Here is a 25,257-nt window from a genome sequence, read left to right as displayed (position 1 = left end):
CACGTTGCCGTGAGCTGTGGTGTAGGTTGCAGACGCGGCTCGGATCCCGCGTTGCTGTGGCTCTGGCATAGGCCGGTGGCTACAGCTCCGATTCAACCCCTAGCCTGGGAACCTCCATATGCCGCGGGAGCGGCCCAAGAAATAGCAACAACAACAACAACAACAAAAGACAAAAAAAATAAATAAATAAAATAAAATAAATAAAAATTATATATATATATGTGTGTGTGTGTGTGTGTATCTATATATCTCTCCTTGAGTCTGTTTAGTTACATTTTTCTAGTTGTTTATTTTGCTTATATTTTCCAATTTCTCTTCTCTCTTTACCTTTTCTTTTTATAGCCACCCCTGCGGCACATGGAAACTTCCAGGCCAGGGGTCAAATCAGAGCTGTAGCTAGGGCCTACACCACAGCCACAGCAACAATGGATCCAAGCTGCATTCTACATTGTTGCTTGCGGCAACAACGGCTCCTTAACTTGCTGAGACAATATCAGGTCTTTAACCTGCTGAGCCACAATACGATCTGCCCTCTTTTTAATTCCTTTTTTTGCTGATCATCTCAGAGGTTTATTATGTCTTTTCAAAGAACTAACTTTTGGGATAATCTGATTCTTTCAACTGTATGATTGTCATCTATTTCATCCACATCAGCTCCTATCTTTATTATCTGGGTTCCCTCCACAATTCTTCGGGTTTATTCTCTTCCTTTTATGGTTCCCATGTGGAAACTTATTTTCTAATGTATGCACCCAAGCCTATAAACTCCTCTTTTATGTTTTGTCTTAGGTGTTGTCCCTAAGTTTAAATAAGCAGCACTTTCATAATCATTCAGTTCAAAAGTTTGTTACTTAGAGAGCTCAATAAAACAAAAGAGATAAAAAAAGAAGACCTGGGAGTTCCTGCTGTGGTGAGTGGGTTATAAATCCAGCACTGCTGCAGCTGTAGCATAGGTCACATCTACGGCTGGGATCGATCCCTGCTCTGGGAACTTCCATATGCTGCAGGTGCAGCTATAAAAAGAAAAAGAAAAAGGAAAAAAAAAAAAAAGGAATTGTGGAGACAGGGGTTAAAAGGGTGAGGTACAATATAAACTTTGAAAGGTAGTCCAAGAGGGGAGCACAAGAGAGAGAACGTTTTCTAGGATGAAGGAGCAAACTAGCATAGTGATTGCAGGAAAGGAGGGGTAGCAGAGGAAGAAAGACTGAAAATACATACACGACTACAAAAACAGCAGATGGCAATACATAACCAAGCAGAAGGATTGAAAGCACATGACGAGTATAGCATGAGGACCAGAGATTTGATGGATGAGAAGTAAAGGACATAAAGTGGAAAAGCTAGACTGTATAAGACTTAAAGAAACAAACACCGATTTTCTTAAGTGAGCTTCTATATTAGCACATTAAGCTTTGTAAGTATGTAATTATTTGAATAAGGAAAGGAGAATTATTTCATCACAGTCCTGAGCAGAATAAAGTACAGAAGATATCAGAGAAAAGTTTTACAGTAAGGGAATCAAGTGAACAGTTAACAAGTCACTCTGGCAGATAAAAATTAATTCTATAAAAATTAATTTTATAAAAATGATTTTATATTTTATTTTTAAAGGGACTAAATGTTGTGGCTCAGAAGGTTAGATAAAGTAATCTTTTTTCCCCTAAATGTTTTACCTGTCTTAAATTTTCTCATTATTCCAAAGATATAGTCAACTGTTTTTAGGCAAATATAGTGTAAAATTCTTTTAGGATTTTCAACATAGATTTCACTGATTAACAAAACAAAAAAGCATCAAAGAGCTTTCTTAGAGAACAAAAAGAAGTGAACATAAAATTTTGAGAAGACAAAAGTTGATAAAATAGCACAATACCTTGATTTTTTTTTTAATAAATAAGAACACGAGCTGAATATGAAGAAGGGGAGCAAAGGCATTTATAAGAAATGAATAATAGGACAGCACTAAAAGCCTAGAAAATTACGCAATAGTTACAAAGAGTAGCAAATATACATAGGCCAGATGCACAATCTTAAAGCAAAGTTCTACTTTAGAATCTAGTAAGCCTGGACTGTTGTACTCCGTGACTGCTCCCTTTTCTACTTATAGCTGAAACACAAGAGGAATCCAGAGTAGTCTTAGCAGTGGCTTTTATCAACTCCCAGCTTAGTTCTTTTTGGCCCTATATGATATCCCTCCACATGCCTACAACAACTTCAGCTTCACAGTCCATTTCTCAAAGGGCTGCTTTTGTCAGGGTCTCTAATATACAGTGCTCTGGGACACTAACTTCCATAACGCAAGGATATGGCTGGGGTTAAAAAAAAGAAAATAATGCCTACATTCTACCATCATCTGTACGTCAGGACAGCAATATTAACATCTTATTTCCATTCAGAGGGCTAGACAAGGTGATAATCAGACCTTAGAATTTCAGAGAGAACAGAATGAATGTAATTGATAGAGAAATCTCCAAAATAACACACAGAAATATTTAGCAGCATTTAAAGAAGTCGTCAATCATCTAAGTCAGGATCTTTTCCAATACATTAAACACATTACCTAAACAATCTAAATAGAACATTTAACTAAGTGCAATTAAATGGAAACTGGAACACATATTTCATTAATTAGTTAACTCTTGAATAACTCCCCCCATTCCCATGCAACTGAAAATCTGCATATATCTTAAAGTCAACTCTCCATATCCAATATTCCACATCCACAGGACTGAAACAACCACAGACAGTGCAGAACTGTAGTACATGTTTATCAAAAAAGATCCACATAGGTGGACTCAGGCAGTTCAAACCTGTGTTGTTCAAGGGTCCACTGTAATCTATATAGTTATAGGAGTAACTACTCATTAAAGGTGAGTCTTCAGAAGTGGAGAGAATTAAGCAACAGAAGGGGAAGTAATGCATTATCTACTGATATTCAAATGTCTTTAAATTTCACTTTAAAAACGTAACAAGTGCTGCTTTACTAGCTTAAGAAAAATACTTTCCCTTCCATCTTCCACTATTTATTAAAGTAGTAATTTTGTACTTAGTTTCATACGAATTTACTTCACAAAAAATCTATTTTGTTTCTAAAAGTTGTGCTGTGGTAATGGGCAGAAAATTTCAGTAAATACTGTTGCCATTAGGTTATAAATAACATTAGGTTAATACTATAAATGTGCTAAACAAGAGTGAACAACGTCCTAAGTGGAAAATTTTAGCTGTACACTTCTCAACATTAACCAATTAAATGATTAAATATCCTTATAAGGCAAGAATGGCATTAAAGTTTTGTTTTACATATCACCAAATGGTTTTATTTCTTAGAGCACTCCATTAAGAATTAAATAGACTAAGAAAATGTTTTGAGAATTCTAATACATATCTGTCATTAAGTCTCCCAAACAATACTGATTTCAACTATTGGCACACACGTTCTCAATGATTCACTCCAAAATAGGCAAGATTTTAGATATCTTCTGATTTGTTTTCATTCTTCAGTGTGAGAATCTATATGTAACATTCATCTATTCAAATTTCCACAATTAACTATATACCTGGCATGCCAGTAGCAAGACCCTGACCAAAAGCCAAAGTTGGATTTGCTGCTGCAAGTGATTCAGCTTGCTGCCCTTGCTGGCCCTGATTGGGAGTAAGAGGGCGCTGACCTGCTCCAGCACGGAGAACCTACAAAGGACAAATGATTTCCTTAAAAACGAAATTATGAGTAATAGGTAAGTAAATTTATCTTGGACACTCTGCATATATCACAAATAGCCTCTGACTATTCTTTGAACATATTTACATTTAATGAAATATCACTTGAGCATAAAAAAGCACAAATTACTTAACATCAAAAACAACCTAGGAGTTCCTGTCATGGCTCAGTGGTTAACGAATCCAACTAGGAACCATGAGGTTGCGGGTTCGATCCCTGGCCTTGCTCAGTGGGTTAAGAATCCAGGGTTGCCATGAGTGTAGTATTGGTCACAGATGCGGTTTGGATCCTGCATTGCTGTGGCTCTGGTGCAGGCCGGCAGCTACAGCTCCAATTAGACCCCTAGCCTGGGAACCTCCATATGCCGTGGGAGCGGCCCCAGAAAAGGCAAAATGACAAAACAAAAACAAAAACAAAAACAAAAAACAAACAAACAAAAAAACGTATTAAGCAACATGGAGATTCTAGAAGGTCTTCAGAAAGAGTTATTTTTATTCTCTTTTTACAGCCACACTTGTGGCATAGGCAAGTTCTCAAGCTAAGGGACAAATCAGAGCTACAGCTGCCAACCTACACCACAGCTCATGGCAACGCCAGATCCCTAACCCACTTAATGAGGCCAGGGACTAAACCCACATCTCATGGATAATAGCTGGGTTCTTAACCCACTGAGCCACAACAGAATTCCAGAAAAAGTCATTTTTAGTATTTGTGCTCTTTTACTTACCAAAGCAGTATTAAAATGAGAGAGATTTATTTGGAGGAAAGGGAGGAATGGCAAAATCTTAAAGATAAAAAAATTAAATTTTATTATTCCCTAAGACCAAAAACTACAACACAGGAAGCTTAAGGGACTAAATTAAATATGATTATTCAATTAGTCTGTTATGAGATTGTGGTACAGAGTGAAAACTGAATCTGAGCCAACTTAGAAGCTTTAATAAAAGTGAGTAAAAAAATGCTTTTTACTATAAAACCTTTGAGTTAAAAAGGGAACAGAAGACTTCATAAAAAAATGGAAATTCTTAAGGTTGGTCAAACTTTACTACTTTGCAGTACATAGTGTGATTATACATAAGCATGATACACATTAATTTCACAAAGGTAAATATTCAAACAATTTAGGATAAGCAGGATTCATTTTATCTCTGTAAGTAAGCACCACACACAGGTACATATAGTTCAGGCAATATGATATTTTTGTTTGCCCAATGAAGGTATAGATTTTAAAAGAATTATTAAATGATGCTGTGGTATACTCTACAAGGACCTAGTCAAAGGACATTTTTAACAGAATATTAATATAGAAGAAAATTCAACTGTCAGGTAACAAATACAATACTTGTCATTAAGTTGCTTCTTTGGTATAAATATGATAAACTTGAAAACCAGAATTCTAGCATTTTTAACAGAATTTTTCTTTTACATTTAACTATAAAAACAGTTCCAGGAAAGAGGCTAAAATTTAAAAAAAAATCTTTCAGATAAACTTTTTTGTTTTAAGAAATTAAATCCAACCTTTAGTGAAAATACTTCATCTTTCCTTGTTTAAAATATAAGTAATCTCCTTACTCCTTACTAGTAATCTCCTAGTAATCTTCCTCTGGTCAAAAATTTATTAAGTTAATATTTAAAACAGTAATTTAAACATCCAAAAGAAAATGAAATAATTATTTTGATAGGAATAGTATTAGCACACTTTAAGAAGGGATAAAAAGAAAATTAAAAAAAAATTTTTTTGTCTTTTTTGGGCTGCACCTGTGGCACATGGAGGTTCCCAGGCTAGGGGTCCAATCGGAGCTGCAGCTGCCGGCCTACGCCACAACCATAGCAATGCCAGATCCAAGCTGCATCTGTGACCTACACCACAGCTCACAGCAATGCTCGATTTTAACCCACTGAGCAAGGACAGGGATCAAACCCACATCCTCATGGATATTAGTCCAGTTCATTAACTGCTAAGCCACAATGGGAACTCCAGAAAATTAAAAGTTGCTAGAGATTTTAAAATTGTTTCAATAAGAGAAATGTGGAAGTGGAATACAACCAAATCTTTAAATTTTTATAATTATGACTAGAGGAAAAAAAAAATCCCACATAACCAATACTTGTGCACCAACTACATATATATGATAGGTACTGTGCTACATACAGAGGAAAATAAAAAGAGAACACAGATCTTGAACGCAAGGTGCTCACACACAATTTTAAAGACACTTCAGGTATTATTTAATGAAGGCAGGCCTATACCTGTTGCTGTCCAGGCTGAGCTTGTGAAGCTGCTTGCTGATTTGCTGTGTTGTTTGCCGCAGCTGCAGCTTGCTGCTGAAATAAATTGGCTGGATACACCCCCCATGGAACACCATAATACTGAGGTGGAACCACTGCCGGACCTAAACCCCATACCCCACCCCCCCAAAAAAAAAATTTTAAAAGTCACTACATTTTACAGATAATTAAGGTCAGCTACCATTAGATCATAAAAAGAGACAGTGCATAAGGCTTAGAACAGATGTCTTTACAATCCCCTATCCAGATACAATTGCTTTTCCCCCTCTCTTTTTTCCAATTCCATTAGGAAGAAAGTGTCATCTAGCTATAGATTATTAAAAACAAAATATTCAAGAGTGTAGCAGTAGCCTTAATGGAGAGAGATGAAAATAAACTCAAGAAGACCAATGAATTCACAGGACACTCAACCATCTATTCAACATTTGCTGAAATCTAGTTTATGGGTTCGATACTGGCCAACAGGAACATCAGACACCACAAAACCGTAAGATTTCCCATGCTCAATTCATTACTTTCTTTAAAAAGGATACTTTTCTTCTATTGAAAACAAAAAAATACTTTTGCCTTTTCACTTATAATATACAACATAAAACTAGGGAATATTCTGGTACCCAGGTTGCTACAATTGTGTCTGAACTGTAATCACTGAATTTAAAAATATTTTTCACATCTGAAACAGAGTCACAACTTTCAAAAAGCAACTGAAAATCACATGAAAAGAAATGAAAAATGGGACTAGTGAGTTAAGACAAGAAAGAACTATGTAATATAATCATAGAGGGATAGAGACATAAAAAAGTAAATTGGAAAAATAGAATGAGTTTTTGCTGTATTCTACTTTATTCAAGATAACATTTGATTTCTGGACATTAAATAGCATCATGAAAAAAAAGCCCTGTTATTAAACTAATAAGATATATATCATGATTCCTGACTGATGTTCTAAATCCCACCAATATTTTAGTATATCTAATGTGTATACTTTACAAAGCCAAACTCTTGGTTTCAGTCTGATTTGAAAATAAAGCCCAGTGTAAATGACCGAATCACTAAAATGAAAATCTTTAAAAAGTTTAAAGGTAAAACATAGTTCTAAAGACTGTTAAAACACCGAAGATTTATAAAAAGAAGGAACACGCTGACATCCATCTATTCTTCGTCCAAAACAGCCTAAAGTCACCTGTGGCTACACAATTAAAGCTGGATAGTGTGAATGAGATGTCCTATAAGTATGTAATACATAGCAGATTTTGAAGACTTAGCATTTTTTAAAAAAATCTAAACTATTAATAATTTTTAAAATATTGATAATAATATACTGGGCTATTATCACACATGCCTCTGAAATTAATGTTACCTGTTTTTTACTTTTACAATGTGGTTACTAGAAAAAAAAATCTAAGTTGTATTATCTGGCTCACTTCTGTTTCTACAAGACAGTGTTGATTTTAGAAAGCCTAAGTAAGTCCAGAATGCCTGGAATGCTTATCTTAAAACCAAGGACTTAATGATGACTAGTTAAATGGTACCAGAAAAAAATCACATCCTCGTGGAATCACGTGAAAACTACTGAATATGATAGGTTAGTTTCGGCCCGCCAACTATGATGAAAATTCTTGTTTTTCTAACTTTTTTTCCACTTGTTAAAGACTTGAGTATTTAAAAAACAAAACAAAACTCACAAATAACTGACTGTTCTACAGTCATGATAACATATAACTACAAGCAGATTTAAAATTATTTAACTGATTGGTGATAATTCAGTGAAATTATCTCTAAAAGTAAAAAAATCAGTGGCAGCTTAAAATTATGAAAAGTCAGCCAATCAGCAGACTCAACCCAATGAACACACTTTTACAGTTGATATTGCTATGTTCCTGCCTTGGTAACCAACATAAACCATGCCTAAGACTAAATTTATTCCTGTCCTTAATTAACTCAACCTAAAACAACCTTCCCCCAAAACCCTACAGAAGATCGGTAAATCAATTTGCTCAGTAAGACTGTGCCTAACCAGTACACAACTCTCCTTCATTAAATAACAGTTTGGCTTAAAAAAATTTTTCCCCAGGTTTACTGTGATACAATTGACATGTGACATTGTGGACTTTGGGGCTTTATTTTAGATTTTGAGGGTTGGTACCAAGCTTTGATAGTTATTAGTAAGTTCTTTCCAACCCTGTCTCACTTTCTTGTCCCTCAGCTTGCTTGCATGTTTTAAGTTAGCTAAACTTTACTTTTTACAGACATTCTCTCAAGAGTGCTGAACCTCTTTACCTCTACTCTCTCCTGACTTGGGTATTTACAGTACCTACTCCCACTATATTTTCTGAGAAGTTACTCTGCATTGTCTCTGTAGGTATGGGATTGCTCATAAGAGTAAAGATTTGTGGTTGGTAATGTTAAGATTTTTGAAACTATTGAACTAAAATGTAAACCAACTATGTACAGGAGCATCAAATTAGGTTTTCTCCTGTAGCATTACAGTTAAAAAATAAACTCTCTGGAAACTTCAGTTCATTCTGGAAAAATGCTTCAGTTTTTCCTAGGAACTTCAAATTGCCCAGACAAAAATAAAGCTTATCCCCAAATTAAAACTAACTCTGTAACAAGCAACAAAGATGAACAGTATTACCTGCTAATGTTGCTGCTGCAGCCAATCCTGCTGCAGTATATGGATCAGTTCCTGGAGGAGCAGCACTAATAATATATGGATTTGGCACAAATGCAGCTGGAGCAAGGCCTGCTGAGAATACACCAGCTGTATTTTAAAGAGGGAGAAATAATAAATAAAAACACATATAACGTTCTTCATTAGGTTAAAACAAAGAAAAACACAAAAGTTTCTATTCTGAAACTGGGGTTGAAGGGGAGAGGGTATATAATAGCTCAAATTCTTATTAACTAAGTGACCTTGGATACATAACACAACCTGACCCCAAGGTTCTTTGTTTATGTAACAGGTGTTATCAATAGTGATTTTTGTCAGAATTAAATAAGTGACTGTACAGTACAAGCACATAACAGGCACATGATAAATGTTTATAGAGTTAGTACTATTGTTCAATAGTGGTTTTCCATTCAACCTTTATTAAGCCATACCATGAGCTAGAGATTCAACAGTGAGGAAGACAGATGTGATCTGCCCTCACAAATCACTCTATCTAGTGAGAAAAATAAACAAGTAAATTGGCAATTAGAATATAGTATTATAAAAAGTGCTAGGAGCACAGAGAGGAGGGGCATCCAATGAGCTTTGGGTAAAATGGAGTGGGATTGTAGCATACAAGATAAAACTGGACATATGATGGTAATGAAGCCTCATGAACAGCTTTTTGAGTCATGTTAAGCAGTTTGGACTTTAGCCTGAAAATAAAAGGAAAACAATGAAGAGCAGGGGAATGACCACTTCTGAGCCTAATATACGCCAATATGGATTCAGTAAAGGCTCAGAAAGATTTTAAAATATGCACTGCAGTACTTATTAGAGAATACAACTGCTGGTACCGAGCACAAGTCAGGATATAGACCTTTTACCATAAGGTACTATTAAATCACTTTGAAAATGTGGAAAGCTAAAAGCCTCAGGTAATCCTTAGTAACAGTTGGTTTATAGCCTTCTAAAAAGTATTTTCCCATTTTAGAAGTGATTTTAATATAGCTCTCTCAATATTTACATTACAAAGCAGATAAAAAGTAGAGTTTCAAATATTTGAAAAATAATTAGTATGATCTAGTGGATATATACATCAAAGCTTCTGCTGAAAAAACATGCTTAAAAAACTTATTTTAAGCTCACATTTATACATAGATACATTTATAAATAGTTACAACATATTAGACATCAAACAATATGCTTGTGTGGGTATACATAAACATGTATGTTTGAATCTATGTTTACACATGCATATAAATGCATAAATATATATCCTTCTAAATTTTTTTAGCTGCACCTGAGGCATGTGGAAGGTCCTGAGCCAAGGATCTAACCCCCACCACAGCAGCAAGGCAAGCTAGTGCAGTGACAACACCAGATCCTTAACCCACCATGTCACAGGAAAACTTCAATTTGTTTTTCATTTTGCCATATCTTTCTTAAGTTTTTAATGTGTATATATTTGCACACATTCATACATTTTGTATTTTAGTGTATAATGGTATTTTAATATGTTTTTCATTTGCCAATTAACCATAAAGCCCTTTCTATGTGATATCAATCTAATTCACTTTTAATAGCTGCACAGTATGTATCCTACTATGTAAAAAGGAAGATGATTTAACCCATTTACTACAATGGTTCACAACTTTTTGCTATAAATAAATAATGCTATTATTTTTTAAGTATACTACACTATCATCATATCTCCATGAAAATTCACTTAAATGGACAAATACATATAAATTCTTGATCCACATTTCCAGATTTCTCTCCAGGGAAGTTGCACCAATTTACATCCCTGTCATGAGTATATGAAAATATCACTCACATTCCTGCCAAAATAGGACATTATCAAACTTTTAAAAGGCTGTTAATGTGAGAGGTAAAATAAAACCATGAAAATGTTTTGGTCTCAGAGTTCCCATTGTGGCTCACTGGTTAACAAATCCCACCAGGATCCATGAGGTTGCGGGTATGATCTCTGGCCTCGATCAATGGGTTAAGGATCTGGTGTTGCCGTGAGCCGTGGTGTAGGTCGTAGATCCGGCTTGGATCCCAAGTTGCTGTGGCTGAGGTGTAGGCTGGTGGCTGCAGTTCCGATTTGACCCCTAGCCTGGGAACCTCTATATGCCTTGGGTGTGGCCACAGAAAAGACAAAAGACAAAAAAAAAAAAGTTTTGGTTTTAATTAACAGTGCTATCAAGAAGCAAAACATCAAATCTTGTATATCTTTATTTTACACAAAAATTTTTAATCCATCAGGAATATGACCCAATTATCTCCAAGCTATTTCCCAAAGATATTTTTATAATTAATTTACAAGGTCAAGGTTAAAATCACCCTACTCCTGTACCCCAAACACAAACAAACCATTTCAAAGTCTTCTTGTCTGCTGATCTACTTATATAATTTCTAGGCAAGTGCCACACTGTTTTAATCACTGTTGATAATAACTGTTTTGAAGTATCGTTGAGTAAGCCCATCTCTCACTTTAGTGTTTGATTAACTTTTTCTGGTTTTACTTTTCTGAAACAAACATAAAAAAGCAAACTTTCAAGTTCCCCCCAAAAATCCTGTTGGGGTTCCAATCAATACATTAAATCCACAATTAAATCTAAAGAGAATTGACATTTTTATAATACTGAGTTTCCCCCAAAGGGCATGTGTTCCCATTTATTCAAGCCTTCGGAAAAACTTTATAGTTTTTTTTTTTAAACATATGCCTTGCACATCTTTGGTTACCCTTTACTCCTCTCCACATCCTGATTACTATGGGTTATATTTCAGTGTTCTAAAAGACGTCCTAAAAGTTTTATTTTCTGGTCATTTAATCCTAGGTGATAGGTAGTTAATTATGTAGCCCACCCATATCTTTTTATTGACAAGAATCTGAAGTGGTCTGCTTCACATCATTTTACTGTTTCAAGAGCTCTGATCTTTGATGGCTTAAGTCTTTCAATATTCTAAATAAACTTTAAAAATTCTTTTCAGAACTTAAATTTCGCTTATTTCTACATCAGGGGTATAAACTCTGTGTGTTATGTGACTGCCCTCTGACTGCTCTTTCTTATTTGCACTGTAATTTCTGCTTGAGATACTATCTTACATGAGAGATCTTCTTACACTTACTCATCACAGTTGCCAACTACACACTATAAGGTGAAGAAGTCAAACCAAGTCTCTACTAATTTACTTTTTATCCCTCTTATAGCTCTCTGCAGGCCACATGGTACTTCTATGGCTCTCCTCTCAATTTCCTAAGCTACAGCCAATTCCCCAACAGGAGTTCCCAGTGTGGATCAGTGGAAACGAATCTGACTAGTATCCACGAGGATGCAAGTTTGATCCCTGGCCTCGCTCAGTAGGTTAAGAATCCAGGGTTGCCATGAGCTGTTGTGCAGGTCACAGATGTGGCTCCAATTTGGTGCTGCTGTGGTTGTGGCACAGGCTAGTGGCTATAGCTCCCATTTAATCCCTAGCCTGGGAACTTTCATATGCTGTGGGTGCGATAATAAAAAGCAAACAAAACAAAACAAACAAAAACAGATAAAATGTGGCCACTGGAGTTCCCTGATGGCCCGCAGGTTAAGGACCCGGCACTGTCATTGGTGTGGCGCAGGTTCAATCCCTGGTCCACGCCCACATACTGCAGGTGTGGCCAAAAAATAGTAATAATAAAAAAAGTGGCTACTAAAGAATTTTAAATTCTATATGGCACATATATTTCTGGTGGGACAGTGCTGTTCTAAATAAGTATCTGCTAGCTAAGAGATGATCCAGCAAACCTAGATAAAAGGACTGATAATCAACAATAAATATATTTAACAGTGGAACAAAGATGAAAGGATGGGAGCAATTTTGGTAAGTTATGCTTTCTTTGAAATATTTTCATTTAAACTCAAGTTTTTAAATTTATTTGCATAGTTTCCCAGACAGTTTCACAAAGAAGTTCTTTTTTTGTTTTGTGTCTTTTTAGGACTGCACCCACAGCATATGGAGGTTCCCAGGCTAGGGGTCTAATTGGAGCAGTAGCCGCTGGCCTATGCACTGCTGGATCCGAGCTGTGTCTGCAACCTACACCACAGCTCATGGCAACACTGAATCTTTAACCCACTGAGCAAGGCCAGGGATCCAACCTGCAACCTCATCGTTCCTTGTCAGATTCATTAACCACCGAGCCGCTACGGGAACTCCACAAATAAGTTCTAAGTTCTGACAAATCTTTAAAGATCTTGTAAGTCCACTGTAATTTAAAATACCCCAAGATAAAACCGAGAGCTGGTTCTTTGAAATGGTAAACAAAATTGACAAACCTCTTGCCAAACTACCAAGAAGAGAGGGAACTGAAGAAAACAAAATAAGGCATGAAAAAGGAGAAATCTCAACTGGTACTGCAGAAATAGAATATTCCCAAGGCATTAAATAAGGGAACAATTTCTAAATTATTTTTATGACACAAGTACACTGGTATCAATATCTTGGTATCAATATCTAACAAAATAAAAGCAAAAAAATGCATACACAAAATTAAAGACTAATTTCACTTATATGTTATTAAAAACTCTTAAATAAAATATTAGGAAACTAAAAGAGCTCATTAAAGTAATTATACACAACTCAGATTCTCAGAATGTGGGAATGATTCAATTACTGGAAAATATCATTCATAAAATTTAATAAATACTAATTTGGAGCTTTCATAGGTACCAATTTATAAAGAAAGATATAATGACAGAAAGGAAACCAAGTGAAATGACAGCAAAAGATAAAATACCAAAGAAGAAACTTTTTTTTTGCCTTTTGCCTTTTCGCCTTTTCTAGGGCTGCTCCCAGGGCATATGGAGGTTCCCAGGCTAGGGGTCTAATCGGAGCTGTTGCTGTTGGCCTACGCCAGAGCCACAGCAACACGGGATCCGAGCCGAATCTTCGACCTACACCACAGCTCATGGCAACGCCGATCCTTAACCCACTGAGCAAGGCCAGGGATTGAACTTGCAACCTCATAGTTCCTAGTCGGATACATTAACCACTGCGCCATGATGGAAACTCCCAAAAAACAAACTTATTAAGAAATATGCAAACTTAAATGAGAAAAATTTTGAAGCACTCACAAATACCAAAGCAGACTTGAACAAAAAGTAAAAATACACTACCAGATCCTGGATAAGAATATTTAATGTCAAGATGTTGGTTTTCCTAAATTAATTTAAAATTTTAACCTTACCTGGTAGTAAATTAGAGGATTTAAAAGTTCACATGAAGGAGTTCCTGTCGTGATGCAGCGGAAACGAATGTGACTAGTAACCATGAGGTTGCGGGTTCAATCCCTGGCCTCACTCAGTGGGTTAAGGATCTGGCGTTGCCGTGAGCTGTGGCATAGGTCGCAGACACAGCTCGGATATGTTGTTGCTGTGGCTGTGGTGTAGGCTGGCAGCTACAGCTCCGATTAGATCCCTATCCCTAGCCTGGGAAACTCCATATGCCTTCGGTATGGCCCTCAAACAGACAAAAGACAAAAGACAAAAAAAAAAAAAAAGAAAAGAAAAAAGAAAAAAAGAAACTTCACATGAAAAAGCAAATAAGAACCAAAACTTGCAACTCCCAAAAAGAAGAGTGATAATGGGTATCCTAGCCTGCCACATATAAAACTTACCATAAAGCCTCAAGGAATAAAAAGTGTTATACTGGCCCATGAACATACAGCAATCAGAATGATTTTAACACCGAGAAAGGACTAGGTACAGGGATAAAGGAAGCCGAGGAAAAGAGGAAAAAACAGGTCTAGAGTTTTTTAGAAGCCATCTAGAAATGTGTGGTCAACTCTGATTAAAACCGAAAATAAAATGAGTGTGTTCGCAACTTTTCCAAACAGGATATCAAGGTCAGCCAGAATCGGGTGTAAAAATGGTTATACGAATCTACACATGGGCTAAAATGACATAAATATTACACATACATATTTACCAGTGTGTACACCTGCCTTTGGTACTTACATAACTACAGTACATAATTATATAAGATAGAGCCATTTAGGGAAAACTAGGTGGGGAATCCCTGTACTCTCCTTGCAACATCATGTGAATCAGTAATTATTCCAAAAAACAAGTCAAAAAACAAACCAAAAACCATAACATGGACAGACACACACACTAATGCTTAAACTCTAGCAGTAACAAATATGTAACTGTAATACTTCACGTTACAGTAAAGACTAAAATGGAGTTCCCATCGTGGCTCATCGGAAATGAATCTGACTAGCATCCATGAGGACACAGGTTCTATCCCTGGCCTCGCTCAGTGGTTTAAGGATCCGGCCTTGATGTGAGCTGTGGTGTAGACGCAGCTCGGATCTGGCATTGCTGTGGCTGTGGTGTAGGTTAGCGGCTACGGCTGTGATTCGACCCCTAGCCTGCGAATCAGGTGCAGCCCCTAAAAAAAAGACTAAAGATCAAAGAACAAGGAGCTTAATGAAGTAAGAAGAAAATATTTAAAGAAATTTCCTTGGGATCCCTCTTTCCAAACCATTTTGAAAATAAGCATTGATTTGATGTGGGCACCTATAACTACATTTGAATTTCCAAGAGTTTGACATCTTGACTTCACTGAGGAAAATTCATGTGCTGACAGCCTTTATCAAGTTACAGATTCTTATTTCACTAAGGATACAAGTAAAAATAAAACTGTTCTTTCCTCATTAATCTTTTTATTTATTTATTTATTTTACTTTTCTAGGGCTGCTTCCCACGGCATATGGAGGTTCCCAGGCTAGGGGTCGAATCGGAGCTATAGCTGCCAGCCTACACCAAAGCTATAGCAACGCAGGATCCGAGCCGTGTCTGCAACCTACACCACAGCTCACAGTAATGCCAGATCCTTAACCCATTGAGCAGGGCCAGGGATCGAACCCACAACATCATCGTTCCTAGTCGGATTCGTTAACCACTGCGCCACGACTGGAACTCCTTTCCTAGTTAATCTTTACTCTTGCCATACATGGCATCTACTAAAGTTTGGTCTCAATGAGATGTTTCAAAAAGTAATGAAATTACACCAATCATCAGTAAATAAAAATGAAACATTCTTAACACTTTAACAGAAGATTTTCTAACAGTGTAATAACAATGGTAACTTATAAAGACTCACCTATATGTGGCTGCTGAGCTGTGGCTAATGCATATTGCTGCTGCTGAGCTGCAGTTAACTGCTGAACTGTTAGCGCATTAGTCCTCTGAAAGAGCTATTAAGGAAAATATTTAATACAAAGATCAGTCTCAAAGCATTTAATTTCTGCTTAGAAAGCTGGGAATAGAATATTTTAAATACTTATTTAAATCACCTTCTCAACTATTAAGGACATATTATTCAATAAAACATTAATCGTTCAAAAACTCCCCTATTATTTATGTCAGTGCTTCATGCTACTTCGGGCTACACTAGTACACAGGTAAGAGGAACATCTTTGAAAGAGAGGCAAACTTTACCTGCTGCTGGGAATTGTAGTCAAAAAGGCCTACAGTAGCTCCTGAAGAGTCCATTGGTACCTGATTACCAGGATAGTCAAACTGTAAGGAATCCAGACCAACTTGTTCCATGGCATCCAGATTCTGAGTTTCAGGATTTGAAAATTCTTCAACAAGTGGTTTATTAGCTGTAGGATTAGGAAGAGGTCCCAATCCTTCTGGGGGATTAGTGTTGGGGCCCAGGCGTTCAACTACTTCAGTTGGAGAGGCTTGACGACTTCCAGGAGTACGACTAAATAAAGAAAAGAGAAAGGCATTATGAGTAAAAGTAACAAGTCAGCCAAAAGGAGATCTGGACAAATGGCCAGCCCTGCACTAGTAAGAGCCTGGGAGCTGTCTCCTCCTGATGCATACAGAGGGCAAATTAGATCTAAGTCACTAACCATTCTGCTTTATTATATTTTTTTCTGTCTAATCTAGCTTCCTCTTAAGAGCTGACAGTTTCTTTTTTCTTATACTATGAATGACCAATGTCCCCAATTTAAATAGCATAAAGATACAATTTTACAGCTAAGAAAATTGGCCAACATCATGATTTAGGCTTAGACTACCCGAAACTTTTTTTTGGCCTTACCCATGCTATGCAGATGTTCCTAGGCCAGGGAAGAACCCTTGCCACAGCAGCAACCTGAGCTGTAGCAGTAATAACACTGGATCCTTAATTCATTGAGCTACCAGGGGACTCCATACCTGAAATTTTTGTCTCAAATCACAGACAAAATGGATGGTAGGAATGATAACAGACTATCAAGTGACAAACATGGGAAGTCTCAAAACCAAAATCCACCTACTATACTCCTGTCCTGGCCACCAGCATACAAGTGCCTAACAGCTTGCTTAATATGTCAAAAAAAAAAAAAAAAAAAAAAACCCAAAAAACAAAACAAAAAAAAAACCACAACTGGACAAGAAGAATCACCATAGTCTCCATGACTTAAGGGTATAACAGAAAAGAGCAGTGAACCAAGACAAAAGGCAACTCCTAACTCTACTTATTTATTCACTGGCCGTGGCCATGGCATGCAGAAGTTCCTGAGCCAGTGATCGAACCTGTGCCACCGCAGCAATCTGAGCCATAGCAGTGATAATGCCAGATATCCTTAAACTGCTAAGCCACCAGGGCATTCCAGGACTCTATCATTATATATTATTTTGAGCAAATTCATTTCATCTTCAAGACCTCAGTTCCCTTATTGAGATTGAAGAGGTGACACATGATTCCAAATAATAAAAATGAAAAAGCTACCATGAAAACTTTCTGCGCTCTCTAAAAGCCATTTTTATCATACCAAATTATTCCAGTTTAAATTATCAGAAATAAAGAGGAGTTCCCATTGTGGCTCAGCAGGTTAAGAACCTGACATAGTGTTCGTGAGGATATGGGTTTGACCCCTGGCCAAGCTCAGTGGGTTAAGGATATGGCATTGCTGCAAGCTGCGACACAGGTTTCAGATGTGGCTCAGAGCTGGTGCTGCTGTGGCTGTGGGGTAGACCTCAGCTACAGCTCCAATTCAACTTCTAGCCTAGGAACCTCCATATGCTGCAGGAATAACCTCAATAAAAACAAAAGCAAAAAACAGAATATATAGGAAGAAAAAGCTAATAAAACTGAAAGGATCTTCTTTAAAATCAGCCAATTTAGAGTTCCTGTCATGGCGCAGCAGAAATGAATCCGACTAGGAACCATGAGGTTGCAGATTCAATCCCTGGTCTCGTTCAGTGGGTTGAGGATTCGACGTTGACATGAGCTGTGGTGTAGGTCGCAGACGTGGCTTGGATCCTGCAATGCTGTGGCTGTGGTGTATGCTGCCAGTTGTAGCTCTGATTGGACCCCTAGCCTGGGAAACTCCAAATGCTGCCGGTGCGGCCCTAAAAAGCAAAAAAAATTGAAAAATTAAAAAAAAAAATCAACCAATTTAAAAAGAAAGCCAGCTATAGTTCCTTCATTCTTGTTAGTTTTATTCCAGTAACATATACATGTTGATGATATATCAGTTAATGTATATAATAAAGATGTACTGCCATAATGACCATATGACCACAGCTATTTGGAATGTTTTTATATAGCTAAGGACAATACTGTATCTAAAATAATTTATAAACAATTTTAAATATACACCCCAAACTTAACGGAATCAAATTAGAATGCTATTTAATGTAAAATTCATATTAACATGGAGAAGTACAGCCTTTCATATAAAACTCAAACAAAGCAAAAAGTACAGAATACAATAGAAAAGTTATTATGCTATCAGTGGTGCTATTTTCTTGCTATAGTTAATGATGTGTTAACACTTCAATTATAAATGCATACTCTGAAGGGTTCAAAATCAACTCAATTTTAAATGCATGCCCTTGACTTAAACAGATTAAGTAATAGTAGAAGATCAAAATCAGGATAAGGTTCTAAAACAAACTGAAGAGCATTAAATTTATTTCTTGTCCAAAGAGGTTTACTGGTTTTGGATGCTTTTTTGAATTTAGAACAGATACGAATGGCACTATTTTTAAGAATTTTTACTCTGCTTTTGATAATTAAATGCAATAAATGTAAAAATAAACCACCCACATGTACCTATAACTCACTTAACTGAGATTCCATGGTTCGTAATATTCCAAAGAAACAGCTCATTTTTCAAGTATAGGCCCCAAAGCATCTAACTGTTGATAGGAAATCAGTATGAAGAAACAACTCTCAAATATTTAGATAAATGTGCATTGCCTAATCTAAGACCACCGAAGGCTAAAGAAACACTTATTTAACTTTCCATAAAGACACAACAAAAAAATCTACAACTGAACTTAAAACTAACTTTTTGAAGTCTCTAACATGTTCCCCCCTTCCTAATCTCAGGAATATTAAGTATTAGCATAAACTCATATAAGAAGAAAGGTCATATCTTCTAAGCTTATTATGGTTCTTTATTTCCAAGAACAAGAGATAAAGGATGGGGAATAGGATTTGCAATACAGGGATAGAAGGAAGAGGAAACTACAGAAAGGTACTTGAGAGCAAACCCAAGAAGAGTTTGCCAAGAAAAATCACAAATTAAACCTAAAATTCTCTAAATTTTATCAGGGAGGAAACAGTTAAAATTTAGACTACTATATTAATAGAAAGGTAACAGCAGCTTTAACATTACTCCTTCAATGGAATGCACTGTTTCAGATATTTCATAATCATTAACTACTATTCCCTAAGAAAAATTTTTAAATCTTCCTCCAGATTAAAACAGGTACAAAGGGAAATGAAATAAACCAAAATTGGAAAAATGTCTAAATCAATTACATCAGCTAGTAGCAATAATCCCTAAAGAGATATGCTTTTCTTCTTGAGAAAGTTAAAATCTTACTTAAAATCTTTGCAATCGGCATCCATTCCATTTGGCAAACCTCTGCCATTTATTTTAGAATCATCATCATCTCCTTGTTTAAGATCTCTGTTTTGGTCCTCCTCAAATGGAGAAGCCTTGCCTTTTTGATCTCCTTTCTCAGGTCCATCTGTTTCAGCATCTCTAGTGCCCTGAGGAAAAAGAATCTGTTTGATTCTGAATAATTAATAGAACACAAAAAGAGGCACCATAAGGTGACCTAAAACTACACTATAGTGCAGGTAAACAATAAAAGCATTGGATCTTATTTTATCTTAATTTCGCAGTCAACTATTTTTATCAAAGGCCAAAAAATTGAGTACAAACCAGTGATTTATAACAGAAGGGCTAAGGCAACCTTAACTATAGCGGTGCTGGAAAAGCAGTAACACCACAAATGAGATTAAAATTCTACTTAATGCATAGATGATTTTGTTTTGTTAACTTTCATATCAAGCACTACCACAAAGATGCAATATTAACCTTAAAAACAATGTTTTTAAATTAACATGGGTTTTTTGATAAATGGTTAAGATTATAAATATTCCCAGTGGTTTGACAATTTCATGTATTTTAAGAAGTGGCTAAGAGAAGAAAACAAGAGCACCAAATGCCACAAAATCTCCTTCACCTCTAGGAAGGACTAGAAAAAGAAACTGACTTAAAGATAACCAAATAACCATCCAGCAATATTTAAATATTTCTTTATGCAAAATACTTACAAAAGTTCCCTTCCTAAATCGAGAATCCAATTTATCAGCAGGAGAAGAACTTAATACATATTCTACCATGCTCACACCAAGGCCTCCACTTTCTGATCGCGGAGACAGTATCGCATTTACTTCACTGTTTCCATGAAAACCCTGTCCAGATCTTCTCTGTACCATAATAGGCTGGGACATTGAATGGTCTGTTTGGAAGAAAGGACATAATTACAAACCTGTATTTTTAAGCTAACCAAAATGTATGTACACAAATTAGTATACTAAAGCAAACGAAAATCCACATATTTTGAATATTGCTGCAGTCTTTATAAGAAGATCTCCCTTCATTCTGATGAGATCCACTGGCCTGGGTACATCTCTTGAGAATACAGGTCACAAAGCCTTTTGGTTAAAAAAAAAAAAAAAAAACAGGTAAAAGCCTGCGAGTAACAGTCAAACCCAAAGGTCAATGGAGACAGAAACTAACTTGAAATCTACACTGCCTGTAAGTATCTTACTAAAATGCTCTATTGACCATTCAGAACAACTGAAAACAAAAACTTTAGAGATAAAACCTAAAATAACTCCTAAATTGGCAGAGGCACTTCTCAAGCTCATAGTTCTGTACTGGACAGATTCAGAACACATGGCTGTACCACTATAAACACAAACAAGTAGGTTTGGAAAAACTAGTAATAGCAAAGAATTTTCTATTCCCGGAGTAAAAACTAAGTATTACTTATTTAAAGATTATTTTTAAAAAAATCTCCTCTAGTCTAAATGGAGCTCCCGCTGTGGCCTAATGGGATTGGCGGCATCTTGGGAGTGCTGGGACGCAGGTTTGATCCCTGGTCGGTCACAGTGGGTTAAGGATCTGGCAAGCTGCACCTACAGCTCAGACCTAATCGCTGGCCCGGGAACCCATGTGCCACAGGGCAACCAAAAAAAAAAAAAAAATCATCCATCTAGTATGAATACTTTTGCTACTTATTTATGTGACAGAAAGAAAAAGCAATATTTATAATCTGACAGCAGGATTTCCTGTGGTGGCGCAGTGGAAACGAATCTGACTAGGAACCATGAGGTTGCAGGTTCAATCCCTGGCCTCACTCAGCAGGTTAAGGATCCAGCATTGCCGTGAGATGTGGTGTAGATCACAGATGTGGCTCAGATCTGATGTTTCTATTGCTGTGGCTGTGGCATAGGCTGGCATCCGTAGCTCTGATTCGACTTGTAGCCTGGGAACCTCCATATGCCGTGGGTATGGCCCTAAAAAGCCAAAATATAAATAAATAATAATAATGATAAAAGAGTTGAATTATCATAGAGGTACTCAATCATTATTCCACTAACTGCAGTAATTTTATTTATTTTTGTCTTTTTGCCATTTCTTGGGCCGCTCCCGCGGCATATGGAGGTTCCCAGGCTAGGGGTCAAATCTGAACTGTAGCCACCGGCCTACACCAGAGCCACAGCAACATGGGATCCAAGCCACAGCTGCAACATACACCACAGCTCACAGCAACGCCGGATCCTTAACCCACTGAGCAAGCCCAGGGATCGAACCCACAACCACATGGTTCCTAGTCGGATTCATTAACCATTGTGCCACGATGGGAACTCCTAACTGCAGTAATTTAAAAACGACTGCAATTTTTGTTAAACCACATCAAAACATTTCCCTGTCAGTACCTTTATCCATGAGAGTCATTATATTTTTTCATTCAATCATTCACCCATCCATTCATTAACAGTTCAAATGCTGATTTACTATCTCTCTTATGCTAGGCATTGTGCTATTTATGGAGAATTCAAAAAGAAATAAAAGATAGTCCCTGACCTCAAAAAGACTATAATTTGACAGGAGGCAATCATTATAGAGCAAAAGTACTTAAATAAAAACAATCCAGGATACCGGAAACAGAAAGAAAGGGCACCAATTCTTCCTAGTCTTAGAGCATTTCGGTTAGAAAAATCAGCATGTTCAAAGGCCTAAAAGTGCCAGGAGAACACAATGAAATTAACAATCACAACTAATTCAGTTAAGCTGATAAGGAAATATGTATATTATAAAATTTCCTACAGACACTTTAAGAATTTCAGAATGATAATTCCTTTAGCACAAAGAATGTACTGTTCGTATTTGTACATGCTTGTCATTCAGTCAATGCTTGTTCAGTAAACTAATACATTCATTTCTAATTTTCTCATTTCTCTTGGTAAAGATGAATTCGTCTTCAAAATTTTATCTATACAACTAAAAGTGAAGTTGGGAGAGGGGGTAGTACAAGGAATTAACTAAAATTATAAACTTGACACTGAAAAGATACATCAGGAATAAACAGTTGCTTAAATGTTTTATTGCTGGTACTAGTTGTCCTCCAAATATAACATACCAAAAATATTTCCCTATCATTCATCTCGAAAATATCTCTCATTACCATGTTATGCTCAAAATGGTTTGCTCTGGAATGCTTTACAAAATATTTGGTCCTGCAAGTAAAGCAATTAAACTCAAGCTTCAAAACAAAAATCAAAACATGTCTACAAATCAAGTTTTCAAGCACATGGTTTTTTCCTCTTTTTTTCTTTTTATTGCTGCACCCACGGCACATGGAAGCTCCTGGGCTAGTAGTTGAACCGGAGCTGCAGCTGAGGCCAGCACCACAGGCACAGACACACTGGATCTGAGCTGCACCTGTGACCCACACCGCAGCTTGCAGCAATGCCAGATCCTTAACATACTGATCGAGGCCAGGGACTGAACTTGCATCCCTGCAGAGACTATGTCAGGTCCTTAAATCAATGAGCCACAACGGGAACGCCCAAGCACATGCTGTTTTTATTTTAACAAGAAAAGTACCTTTTGTGGGAAAAATGAACCCTAGTCCAAATAAGTGAATAATTTAAATTATGAGTCCAATCTAATATAGGTTATTTCAATCTAGAAAAAAAAATTCCCGAGGGCAAGGATCATGTATCATTTCTCTTTGTACTCTCTAAACCAGGCATATTATATTACATATTAGTTGAATTAAAAAAATTTCTGGAGTTCCTGTTGTGGCTCAGCAGTAACAAACCTGACTAGTATCCATGAGGACACAGGTTTGATTCCTTGCCTTGCTCAGTAGGTTAGGGATCTGGCACTGCTGTGAGCTGTAGGGTAGGCCGCAGAAGCAGCTGAGAAACCACATATTGCTGTGGCTGTGGCCTAGGCAGGCAGCTGCAACTCTGACTGGACCCCTAGCTGGGAATTTCCATATGCTAAGGGTACGGCCCTAAAAAGCAACGAGCAAACAACAACAACAAAAAATTCCAAGTATGATTTAGTAGTTAACGAAGTTTTCAATTTTTCAAGACTTTGGCCATAAAACAGTATTACTAAAATTTTCTAGCATTTCCTAATTTTTAAACAATTATTTCATCTTTACAAAATTTAAAACTATGAAGGACTTATAAACCTTTTTAATAATTTGGAGAATAAAAAAGTATCTAGTAATTTACATTCTAAATATAAGGTTAATTTGATAATTACCATTCAGAAATTTGTTTTTATATTACTCTGATCATTTTGCACAGCTTTAGTAAGCTGCCAAACAGTACCAAAATAGAAAACTTATTTGTAAAATATGCTGAAAGCTCCATGTGCACATCTCTCAAATATTACTAATTGGAAACATTTAAAAATACAGTCAGTACTATTTTAAGAATATAATGATGCTCTTTAATTTACCAATAAATACTGTCACCCCGGTAAGTTATACTCCTTACATCCTAATTCCTTTTCCTTTCAGACTTTCTTGGACCAAACTCTCTTTTCACTACTTACAGATATTAAAAACATTCAAAATCTGGACTTCCCGTCATGGCGCAGCAGAAACGAATCCGACTAGGAACCATGAGGTGGTGGGTTCGATCTCTGGCCTCGCTCAGTGGGTTGAGGATCTGGCGATGCCATGAGCTGTGGTGTAGGTCGCACACACAGCTTGGATCTTGCTTTGCTGTGGCTGTGTTATAGGCCAGCAACTGTAGCTCTGATTAGACCCCTAGCCTGGGAACCTCCATATGCCATGGGTGCATCCTAAAAAGACAAAAATAAATAAATAAAAATAAAAAACATTCAAAATTTGCTCCATGTCTGGGAATTCTAAATTACTACAGGGGTTTATTTCCTTTGCGGATGTGGCTAAACCCTAATAAAACTAGACTGAACTACAATTATATAAATTAGTCACTGTTCATTAATATAATTTAAGCTTGAAAATGCCTATGGTTAAAGTAATGTGCTCTTTTTCAACAGAAATTCAGAATTTTATAATCAGATATAACTTCAAATAAAACTTAACAAAATCTTGGAGCTCCCATCATGACTCAGTGGTTAATGAACCTGACTAGTATCCATGAGGATGTGGGTTGGATCCCTGGCGTCGCTCAGTGGGTTAAGGATCTGGCACTGCCGTGAGCTATAGTGTAGGTCGCAGATGCGGCTCAGATGCTGAGTTGCTGTGGCTGTGGTGTAGGCCAGCAGCTATAGCTCTGATTCAACCCATAGCCTAGGAAGCTCCACATGCCACAGGTGCGGCCCTAAAAATAACAAAAAAAAAAACAACAATGAAGAAAAAAAAAAGTTAACAATCTTACTCTGATAAACATTTCTAATCAGTAAGTGAACCATTACTTATAGGTTATCTTACATAAGAAAATGTACATTACAATGATTTATGAAATCCTCAAAGATATCACAAAGTTTCTCTAAATAGTGTCTGGAGGCAGCAAGATTAAAAAAAATTTTGGGCAAATTCATAACTCACACATACACCAATAACTTACGAGAAGTTCCCCATGCAGTCTCTCTCCATTCATCATCCCCAAGAAATATGCCTTTTTGTCCATCTTTTGTTGAATCATCAGGTTCCCAAAATTTTTTGGTAGGCAAAAGCTATTTGGAAGGGAAAAAATATTACATTTAAATTTTATTCTAATCACAAAGAGCTAA

The 25,257-nt window shown here is 36.6% G+C and overlaps 1 protein-coding gene across 7 annotated transcripts in view; it reads right to left on the bottom strand.

Annotated features, from left to right (window-relative positions):
* Positions 1–25,257, bottom strand: part of PUM2 (pumilio RNA binding family member 2) — a 108,337-nt gene that overhangs the window by 45,908 nt on the left and 37,172 nt on the right. For 6 of the 7 annotated variants that reach the window (XM_047782571.1, XM_047782574.1, XM_047782577.1 and 3 more), the window contains exons 3-10: positions 25,092–25,200; positions 20,280–20,467; positions 19,540–19,709; positions 16,148–16,418; positions 15,810–15,903; positions 8,643–8,768; positions 5,966–6,108; positions 3,555–3,684 (exon numbers count right to left, since the gene is read on the bottom strand). In XM_047782571.1, coding sequence (XP_047638527.1) covers positions 3,555–3,684; positions 5,966–6,108; positions 8,643–8,768; positions 15,810–15,903; positions 16,148–16,418; positions 19,540–19,709; positions 20,280–20,467; positions 25,092–25,200 — 1,231 coding nt within the window. The remainder of the gene's footprint in view (positions 1–3,554; positions 3,685–5,965; positions 6,109–8,642; positions 8,769–15,809; positions 15,904–16,147; positions 16,419–19,539; positions 19,710–20,279; positions 20,468–25,091; positions 25,201–25,257) is intronic. The other variant, XM_047782575.1, reaches the window with a different exon arrangement.

The sequence above is a fragment of the Phacochoerus africanus genome, chromosome 5 (assembly GCF_016906955.1).
Source record: "Phacochoerus africanus isolate WHEZ1 chromosome 5, ROS_Pafr_v1, whole genome shotgun sequence".
Classification (NCBI taxonomy): Eukaryota; Metazoa; Chordata; class Mammalia; order Artiodactyla; family Suidae; genus Phacochoerus; species Phacochoerus africanus.
Note: the sequence above shows the minus strand (reverse complement) of the source record. Positions and strands in the feature narration are given on the sequence as shown.